Source organism: Mytilus californianus, unplaced genomic scaffold (assembly GCF_021869535.1).
Source record: "Mytilus californianus isolate M0D057914Y unplaced genomic scaffold, xbMytCali1.0.p SCAF_3, whole genome shotgun sequence".
In the NCBI taxonomy this organism is placed as follows: Eukaryota; Metazoa; Mollusca; class Bivalvia; order Mytilida; family Mytilidae; genus Mytilus; species Mytilus californianus.
Genome location: NW_026262679.1, coordinates 121,152,494 through 121,163,827, shown reverse-complemented (window position 1 = coordinate 121,163,827; position 11,334 = coordinate 121,152,494). Strand labels below are relative to the sequence as shown.

At 30.0% G+C, this 11,334-nt stretch overlaps 1 protein-coding gene across 1 annotated transcript in view; it reads right to left on the bottom strand.

Moving 5' to 3' along the window:
• Positions 1–2,887: 2,887 nt before the first annotated feature.
• Positions 2,888–11,334, bottom strand: part of LOC127735984 (V-type proton ATPase subunit B) — a 33,442-nt gene continuing 24,995 nt past the window's right edge. Inside the window, exons 7-14 of the mRNA XM_052246479.1 lie at positions 11,221–11,325; positions 10,867–10,964; positions 10,070–10,193; positions 9,671–9,821; positions 8,263–8,345; positions 7,580–7,684; positions 6,907–7,036; positions 2,888–5,706 (exon numbers count right to left, since the gene is read on the bottom strand). Of these exons, the coding sequence (XP_052102439.1) occupies positions 5,528–5,706; positions 6,907–7,036; positions 7,580–7,684; positions 8,263–8,345; positions 9,671–9,821; positions 10,070–10,193; positions 10,867–10,964; positions 11,221–11,325 (975 nt within the window). The 3' untranslated portion in view covers positions 2,888–5,527. The remainder of the gene's footprint in view (positions 5,707–6,906; positions 7,037–7,579; positions 7,685–8,262; positions 8,346–9,670; positions 9,822–10,069; positions 10,194–10,866; positions 10,965–11,220; positions 11,326–11,334) is intronic.

Here is an 11,334-nt window from a genome sequence, read left to right as displayed (position 1 = left end):
CAATCTTAGAAAAATCGAATTTTTACAGAAAAGTGTCCACCATGCACTTGCATTGCACTATTATTAGAACAGTAGAATAGAATGATATACAAACGGATGCAAATCATATATATATGTAACTGTTATTTTAATATAATATATAACAACAAATCAGTGTATACTGATTTGTATCACTACAATATAATAGTTATTACGGTGAAGTTGAATTTCCTGTCATTTATTCATCATACTCGCACGCACTTGTCTAGAAAAAAATATATCTCTGTACATTAACCTCAGTTTCAGGTAAAGAGATATGTTGTTTTTTTTCTGAGACAAGTGCTTTTGACCATCCTCAAGAACTTGTGGTCATCCGATGTTCAGTACTTCAGTACTTTGATTAGACTTATACCTCGAATTTGACATAAGCGGTAATCTCAATACTAGAATCTATGACAAACAAGAAGATTTTAATTTTGAAATTATAAATTTTCCCCACCTTAGTACCAATATACCAACTTCACCTGCATATGGGATATACATTTCCCAACTCATTCGGTATTCAAGAGCTTGCAGCTGCTACTCAGACTTTATAAAACGTCACCATGTCTGAGCGGAAGGTTGATGAACCAGGGTTATGCCAAAGAACGTCTCGTCCTTTTTCTAAAAAAAAAATCATCGGAAGATACCAAGTCCTTGTTGATATATTTTCTGTATCAACTTCAAAAATTATACATGATGGTCTTGAAGTATAGATTATAGGTACTGACGTTGTTTATCATCTTAATTGCGTGTTATAGTGTTCTTTTATTTGTCTTTGTAAATAATTAACCTTTACTGTTTAGTCAATATTCAGTATTATTCTTTTGGCGTGGCTCTGTACTTATGCATCCCTCCATTGTGTTGTTGTGCTGTGGTCATTTTTTGTATTCTTGTCATTCATTTTTGCTTATGTGCATTGTCTATATGCCATTATGTTTTTCTTTGTGTACATATTTGTTTGTTTTATAGTGATTAAGATTATAACATATTGTTGACTGCTGTACCCCTATTTTTTGACATTTTTACCTATAACTAGTATGTCTGTTTGTTTTGTTCACACATTGTTGTCAATATAATGGAATTTTATGCAACTGTCATACAAGTGAGAGGTTTAGCTAGCTATAAAACCAGGTTTAATCCACCATTTTCTATATGAGAAAATGTCTGTACCGAGTCAGGAATATGACAGTTGTTTTCCATACATTCGATGTGTTTTAGCTTTTGATTTTGCCATTTGATAAGGGACTTTCTGATTTGAATTTCCCTAGGAGTTAGGTATTTATTTTATTTTACTTATCCTTGGTTAACCTGACCAGATTGATCAAGATGAACTGCAACTTATCGCTCACTTATGATACCCAGCTATACAAGTATAGGAAGTTGGTGAGAAATAAATATGGAAACACATCACATGCTCAAATGAAGCTCGACACAACATCCAGGAAGGTATAATTTGCAATGTCTGAGATTTCAAAATGAAACAATTCCAATGGAAGGGCAGACAGATGGGAAAGAAAGACATAGATGACCAGAGGTAATCCTGTATAACCTCCATCTCCTTCAGATCAAGCCAATAATAAAGAACTTAAGAAGGCAATTCAATTCCAATATTCTTGATTAAAATAATATCATGAATCAATTGACATAGCATTGTCAGTTATTTTTTATAGAATTACGAGTTTTTAATGTAACCTTTATATCTTCTGCCTCTTATATTTAATTGATTATCAAGATCCGAGTTTATAGACCGGGGATTGTTGGTGAAATCAATGTCAACATAATACAAATCAAACAGGATTTTTTTTAAAATTTATATAGAGTGGGTGGCGCATATTCGCCATGGACACATTTTCGCCGTTTTTGCAATTTTTTTCTGTAAATTTTGTGTGCCTTTACCCATTACTTGCATAAATAGATGCTAAACGCTGTTTGTAATGTTACAACTGTTGATATTCCTCTTTACCCCATTTCCAATGTTATTCGCACATATAAATGTTAATTCTCAACAGATTTCTTTTATATATTGACAAATGTATTTTGATTAGAAATTCATCAGTGGGAATAATTGCATAATATTGAAGTGGTTGTTTTGTTTATTGTTTGTTATAAGTGTCACAATTGTTGTCTATATGTTTTATTTTTGTTTTTTTTTTTCTATGTTTTCATGTATTTCAGCAATGATCCTTTTTGTACTGGATTTTATACTGAATAAAATAAGTTAGTTAGTTAGTCATATAAAGAAATACGCAGGTGTTTTGAACGATTTTGGCAATTATGTAAGATTTATATGGCATGCATGCGCAGTCATAAAGTAAATATTTGTTAGAAAAATCATATAGGAATGATCTCTCAAGCTAATTATTAAAATTGCAAACAATTGTTTTTATAATATACAAGGATAATGAGGATGGTCATATCATACATTTCGGCGAAGATGTGTCCCCAATGGTACAAGAACAACTTGATTTCCTCTTGAGTTTGCGTTCATTTTTAAAACATTTAACCAATGTTTTGAAGAGAATTAATTTATCAAACATTTTTTTCATATAGTAAACTTTCTGAAACCTACATAAAAAATTTCAAATATTCGAATGTAGGTCGGATGTAGATGGAAATGAACGAATTTTGCGGCGAATATGCGTCACCCACTCTACCAATAAAAAATGGTGAACAGATGAAAACCAGTAATTTTTGGGACTAATGAATTGAATGTCAATAGGTCATTTGAATGTCACTTTACTATGGCAGCAGTAATGGTATCATAAGACAGCATATGTTTTTATTGTTTTGTTGGGTTGCTGTCACTCAAACTTTTCTTATATGTATAAAAACAGACTATTGTTTAACAGCAAGAAATAACAGCATATTGTGTACATATGTTTTTTTTTATTTAATTGTATGTATTCTCCTCCATTACATACAAATAAATGAATGCTGAATAAAATGAAAACTCTTCAGGTAGAAATCTTACAACTGTTGCATTTTTCTGACCATGATATTTATTGCACATTATAAAATCAACACTGAAGATCACTGTTTTGTTTAAAGTTAAACAACAAGCAATTTAGAAAGAATATTGTTAGAACTGGTGTCTTCAAATTTATCTTACAGGCAACAAATGATCAAAAACAATAGATGAACTACACAGGCAAGCTGTCAAACAAAAGATGTTATGTTTAGCTCTACCAACAACCCTATCATATAAGAGAAACTTTTTGAAGACAACCACAAAAGTATCATGTCTTAACAATGCACATTTGTAAAATAAACTTGAATGTTTACCATTTTATGTTAAGATATATATATAATGTTATAATCACAGACATCCATGTGTAACACACTAAACTACACATCCAAATACATAAACCTAGCACTACTGATACCAGTCTATGGGGAATTCTGATTGTTATTGTCAATTGAAATAATGAATAAGTTTATATTACTGTATAATTATACCTTTGAAATGTCATGGTATTATACACACTTGTGTCCTTTCAAGTGTGTAAACTTTACTATCCTGAAGATAAACAAAGAGGACAGACTGGCAAAAAAAATGTTTGGCTTTTACAAAGTACTATTTCTTTTACAGAAATTGTGTGCAAAATTACTGTTAAAACTATAGCAACGTTACTGCTGCATGCAAACATATTAGTGACAAAGAAAATTGTTGGAAACAACTTTGTTTTATGAGGTCTACATGCACAATGAAATATGTGTAATATTTCAGTTCTAAAATCAATTATAAATAAATACACTAATCTGAATATATATAAACACACTACTCTTTATATAGAGCTTATTTCTATTTAAGTCTGGTACTGGACTTGGCATCATACATAAATTACTTTCAAATATCAATATGTTTTATAATGTGTATTTTTTTTACAATAAATAAGGCTATGTTTTGAATTTTTGGACAATGCTGAATAGTTGGTTATGAACAAGAGATACAAGTCAAAGAGTAAAACTAATGCATCAGACATGTTAAACATGACAGGAAACAATGATACCATTCTCTCTTAAACTTACTACTTGTAGTGCAAGATAACCAAGATAATTGTATTTGTTTCAAGATCTAAATGAGGATCTTCATAATGCTTAAATAACTTATGTTTTTTTTCTCCTAGTTTGCAATGTGTTTATATTAAAGGACTGGTAATGTACAGTATATCAATAGCGTTTCCGGGACTAAATCTTTAAACTTCACAGATTGAATAGCATAACAGAACATTTGACATAACTTCATAATATTAATGAAAACTACTGAAATCAGGTTCCATTTCATATACGATAACTACTATAATCCTTGATGCAAGAAAATATTTTCAAGAATGATGTTTTATATTATAGCCTATATATGAGGTCCATACGAGAATATATCAAACTGAAAGAAGTATATTGACTAAAAACAAGGTCAATTTACTTAATAAGGTCAATATATCCTTGTATTAACCTGAAAAAAGACCACAATTGTTATATTACTATTGTCAATACGCCAGAAATAGAGCAGAAATTCACTTGATTGGCGGTTTCCATAGCGTCACAAAGTATTGAGATTTTATGATTTCTATATTTAGATATACACAAAAAAAAACTGTTCAATATCTCTTTTTCTATCGTTTGAGTCTACCTTTGAAAATACAGTTAAACATTTGACTCTTTCTGAATAAATCAAATTAGTTAGAATAAACAAAGTAATAATATATACATATATAAACGCAAAACAAAAAGTTTCATGCAAGTATACAATTCTTTCATTTGTTTTTACTTCTTCTATAAATTTAAGTTTACTATAAAGACCAACAGCATATTGCTTTAGTTCTTCGTAAAAGATATTCAAATGATGACTAGAAATTCTAATAAAATATATTATAACAAACCTACCATTAAATTACAGAAAAAAACGCATACATTTTACTGAAAGTCGACATAGAATTTATTTATCACTGTTATGCATATGCTTTACATCATCTGTTTATATAAATTAGACAATAAACAACACAATTTCATTATATCATCTACCTAGAATCTTCTTAAATCACACCCCACAAAAAATACCCTTAGAACTATCAAACAATTGATTTTATTTTGAGACAGAATTGAAATATTTACATAGCATGACACTATAATGTGTTTAGTTTAATATGTTTCCAAATATATATATTAATAACAAGACCATACTGTAAAGTGGAAATTTTTCGTGTGGGGTTTATTTCTGCATTTGAGATAATTACTCGTAAATATCACCTCTCTGAAATTTTACCTTTATAAAGTTCAGAAACAGGTTTGAAAAACATGAAAACTAAAATTTCATGACCTGGTATAGCACTAGAAATAGCAAAATTAAAACTCTTCAAATATATACCACTTTACAGTATGTCATGAAATAAATCACAGCTAGAACCTCTCGTTATACTGTACATACAAAAAGGTTCTGACGGCACACTGGCCTTTGACCTCTATTTTCTGGGAATGTATAATAAGATGACTAATTTTACAGTAAATCTTATAATTGTGTGCTTTGATCTGGATGGGCAGCTGCCCCTGCGGACTTTTGTGTGTCTCTTGGATAATATTTTGCCAAAGTTGACTGAGGGATACGTTTTAACATTTCTTTTGGGAAAATACGCAACAATTGCCATCCAATATCTAGAGATTCAAAAATTGTTCTGTTTTCGTAATGACCTGCAATGACAAAAAAAGTTAAATGTATTCTTCGTATAACCTTGTGTATTGTTACAAATTCCCAAATTTAGTTCTTCTATAATTCCATACATACCTTGTCTTTTTCTATACATTACAAAATAAGATTTACAGAAACAGTTTACTCTCAACTGTAATTTATTGATGATTGCAAATAACAAATTCTGATTTGTTTCAAACCTTATAAACTATAGCTGTTTTGCATGATAAAACTTCCACCATAAAATTACAAACTTTCTAGTGACAAGATAATGTAATTTCTCTAATTCTTCGTCAATTTATCCCTTTCTGAACCCATTGTATAAAAAAAATTTAATCAACGTGTGGTTTGTTTGATCTCAGTTCTTCATTGGCTAAAATCCGATTATGACGTCGAATTTTCTTGCTTTCCTCTGCATTTCCTATTGTGACGGCATGAAAAAAGGCGACCATGCCTGATGACGTCACATAGAAAGAACACATCTTTTTGCAGATCATTCGAAAAGAAGGAATAAATTTGCCTGCGTATTGTTTGAAAATCATTAGAGAAACAGATTCCACCACCAAATCTCGTGTAATACGATATTTATCCACTCTCGACAGTTAAATTTTAAATATTTAAAACGCTCGGCGAGCCTCGCGTTTTAAATTTGAAAATTTAACTGTCTCGAGTGGATAAATATCGTATCACACTCGATGCAGTGGTAGAATCTATATATATACTTGATTTACAGGATAAATATAGTACTAAAAAAGACTCTGTTGATTACATTAACATCATTTAGACTCTGTGGGATTTTTGGCAATGATACCACATCTCCTTTTTTAAATACTTACATCAAACAGCATTTACACTCAAGTGAACAATAAAAATTGGAAAAAAAACAACATAAAAACCTAACAATTCTATGATTCCCTTTGTTACCTCCCTTACCAAATTCAATCCAAGTCAATACAAAGACATATTCAAACTCCTTTTGTGCTTATTCATCCATTATGATGGATAATAAAAATCTTGTCAGAATTGTTGTGTTTCATGAAGAAATTAACAAATCTCTCCCTGTTGAGATTTGTATTACCTCCAGGAAATATAATAGAGCAAGACTATATTTTCACATTTAATATGGTGTGAGAAGTGAACAAAAAATCAGGAAAGTTTCAAAAGTCCTATTGTGTAAAGTCAATATGTTATACAGCACTTACCCTGTGATATAAAATTCTTTTCAAATTTGGTTAAAAATTCTAAATACAACAAATCTTCTGGTGTTAAAGCCTCCTCTCCTATTACAGCCTTCATAGCTTGTACATCTTTACCAATAGCATAACAAGCATACTGAAAATGATTAATATAAATACAGATGACTAAAAATGTTGATTATTTCACACATTTATTAATGGGATTTTTGAAGAATGGACTAAAATGTGAGATTAATTATTGCTGTTGAAAGAAAAATGTGCATACAGATAAACGTATGAGATATGGAATGCGAGTTCTTATTATTGCGATACTCACACAATTACATTGTTCGCAAGAATATAAACCTAACAATAATTTCTGAATTTACAATACCACGAATCAAAGCAAGTAACTGTCCATATTTTTAATTTTAACATTTTCAGAGACCAACTTACAAACCCCAAAAACATTTGTAAGACAAATGCACAAGGCATGATATAAAAACTGTGTATACCTTCTACAAATGGTTCTATGTGATGCTGATGAGACGAAAATAGATATTTCTGTTACTTTCCTTTTCAAACTGCATAAAAACCCCATTAGGCAGAAATGAAATGCGACACTTCTGACAGAAAAAAACTTTTATTTGAGGCCCAATCTTTTATAACTGGTAGGCCTGTAGTTTAAACAGTTACTTACCAATTGATTAGATACATCAGAGTGATCTTCCCTTGTCATGCCTTCTCCAATAGCTGACTTCATTAATCTAGATAGTGATGGTAATACATTGATTGGTGGATAGATCTGAAATGGTATACATTAGTTTGGGGTTTTCATTATAAGTTTAAAACATCTTTCACATGGCCATAACTAGCATTGCATTGCAGTGTGAAATAGTACATTGTTGGTATTATCATGATTATTCTTTTTGTATTTAAATCATCTTTTCCAATTAAATAATGTTAGCATCAAACTAAATAAATAAATGACCTATCAAATCATGCTGAACATTGAAAAAAATCTGTTCAGATAAATAATTGAAAAGTTTAAACATGATAAGCCCCAAAACAGATATACTCAATTTAAATCTTTGTTAATTTTTATTATTATCAATCTTTCCATTATTTTGAATTAAACAGACTGAATCTGAATACTGTTGATTCATTTAATTTCATGGATATGATATTTTGAGGATTGGGGAAACATTGTATTTTAGAGGATATTTAATTTTGTTGTTTTGCTAAAGTCTGCATACAAACCTATAGTTAATGTGTACTTCATTGAACATTTAAATTAGTGGTTTACCTATACCTATCAAATCCATGACGATTGGTGTCTAACCAATAATAATCTACAGTATGTATTAACAAGAGACAACAAACCTGTCTATTGTGTAACTGTCTGTCTACGTAGATCTGACCTTCTGTGATATAACCAGTTAAATCAGGAATTGGATGGGTAATATCTGTACACAAATAAATAGTAAACAATTAGTGACATACCACAAATCTGTACACAAATAAATAGTAAACAATGAGTGCCATACCACAAATCTGTACACAAATAAAGAGTAAACAATTGGTGCCATACCACAAATCTGTACACAAATAAATAGTAAACAATTGGTGCCATACCACAAATCTGTACACAAATAAATAGTAAACAATTGGTGCCGTACCACAAATCTGTACACAAATAAATAGTAAACAATAAGTGCCATACCACAAATCTGTACACAAATAAATAGTCAACAATTGGTGCCATACCACAAATCTGTACACAAATAAATAGTAAACAATTGGTGCCATACCACAAATCTGTACACAAATAAATAGTAAACAATTGGTGCCATACCACAAATCTGTACACAAATAAATAGTAAACAATTGGTGCCATATCACAAATCTGTACACAAATAAATAGTAAACAATTGGTGCCGTACCACAAATCTGTACACAAATAAATAGTAAACAATTGGTGCCATACCACAAATCTGTACACAAATAAATAGTAAACAATTAGTGCCATACCATAAACTTACTTTCATTGTGGTTTGTTTGAGTTTAATTAAGTACTGGTTTTTACAAAATTTCCATTTTTTAAATTGTTCATAGGAATCTACCATGTAGTTCATTTTTTATTTAAAAGCAATTTTTAGCCATGGCGTTGTCAGTTTATTCTCGACTTATGAGTTTGAATTTACCTTTGATATCTTTCGCCTCTCTTTTAAAATAAACTGAACTATAAACTATGGTTATTATCTCTTTCGGAATGAAATACAGAATTTTTGGCCATCTATGAATGTCTGGTTTATAAATCTTGTCATTTTCTTCTATTTTTGTACAAGGAAAATTATTTGTGAAGTGTCTAAGGCTTATATTAATATTAATAAACAAGAAAATAATACTTTGTAACATTCTATTTTCATTTATAAAGATATTCTACGATTAAGTGAAGAAATTTTTTGTCAAAGTGTCAATAATAAAAAATATTCCTTCACTTCATTTCTTTTCAAAAATTGGAATGGTTGGATTTGATCTTTTCACTGATATGGAAATCACAATTTTCTGGTGGCAAATGTGTTATTTGCTTTAAGTGGCAAATATTTGATAAAAATTATCTAGGCAGTTGGTAAATGTGTAAATGGGTATGGAATCTTTATCAAGGTTTTTATATTTTTCCTTGTTTCCTTCTAATTTTATATGATTGATATTACTGGTAAACATTTGTAGGTCTCAAGTTATCTCCCTTATAATTGTAAACTATTGTAAATGAAGACTGAAAAATTACCATCGTTAGGCATAGTTAAGATAGGAATCTGTGTAATGGAACCATTACGTCCCTCAACACGACCAGCTCTTTCATAAATAGTAGCTAAATCTGTGTACATGTAACCAGGGAAACCACGACGACCTGGTACCTCTTCTCTAGCAGCTGAGACCTGTAAAATACAAATAAAATTGATACACATAAAAACAAAACAACAATATAAGAATTTGTATATTAGTTATATAGAATTTCTTTTAAAGTTACTATTTCAAGAGCGATTTTTTTATTTTTGACAGTTCAAAGATTATCAAGTATCCACATAAATTAATTTTTTGTTCTTTGATTTTTTATGAAATGAATAAACATTAAACCATTTAATTTCATTAAAGGTCAGTTCAAACTGAATGTAGAGAAACCAACCTCTCTCAAAGCATCAGCATATGAGCTCATATCTGTTAAAATAACCAAAACGTGTTTCTCACACTGGTACGCTAAAAATTCTGCTGTTGTCAAAGCAATTCTAGGAGTGATGATACGTTCAATTCTGAAAAGAGACAATATCAAGCATTGGTTATAGGCAACAGTAACAATTTCCATTGAATCATTCTGCTCTGATCCCATGATCTCTGGAAAATATTTTTTCATGAGAATTTCTGTGATAAAAAAACAAACAAGAAACAAACTGTCTCCTCTGGAATTGCATAAAACTGTCTTCAGTCCCTTTTAAAGGAAATATTTTGTTTCACCACATAAATTCTTCTTTTTCAAACATTGACAATCAAAAAAGTTTTTGTTGTCAAAACTTAACTTATATGTCAAAATATCAAAATAGCAAAGGGTTATTTTCATTTTTAAGGTTTGTGTGTGTTCGTTTTTCATAATATTAATTGTTTTATAACTTTCAAGTAGCTGTGTAATAAATAATTTACTCATTAATTAACGATGCTTTAAAATTTCATTGCAGAAATTAGAAATTATCATCAGTAATTAATTAGAAAAGTATGAGCCATATTAATGTAACAGTGAACTTATCAAATATTTTCGGAGCGAAAGGGACACATACACTACACAAACAAGTTCAAAGCACATTGTTAAAGAATACTTTCCAAGATTTTATTACCTTTTTTTAAAACAGTACAGTTATATGATATGCTGCAATTCTTTATTGTGCGGTCAATGGTTTGTTCTAATTTGAATACAGCTCTATATGTACTTACGTTGGATCATTGGCCAAGTTAAGGAAAAGACAGACATTTTCCATAGAACCATTCTCTTCAAAATCTTGTTTGAAAAATCTGGCTGTTTCCATATTGACCTGAAAAGACATTGATCAATGAAAAGGAGTTTTCTAATAGAAAAAAAATCTAATAGTGTAAAAGGTCACTTTATTTCTTATTTCTATTAAATGACATCAACATTTAAGACTGAAAATAAGCTTCACAGAATAATTCTATATTTAGATCGTCACAGTACTTGAAAGTTCAATTGGTCGTATCTCTCCTTTACCATTTTCAGCTAAAATCAAGTAAGTAAAAAAAGAAAGGAGTTTGTATTTCAGATATAATACTTACACCCATAGCTGCAAACACAATAGCAAAGTTGTCATCGTGATCATCTAATACACTTTTCCCTGGAACTTTGACAAGACCACCCTGTCTACAAATCTGTGCAGCAATCTATTAAAG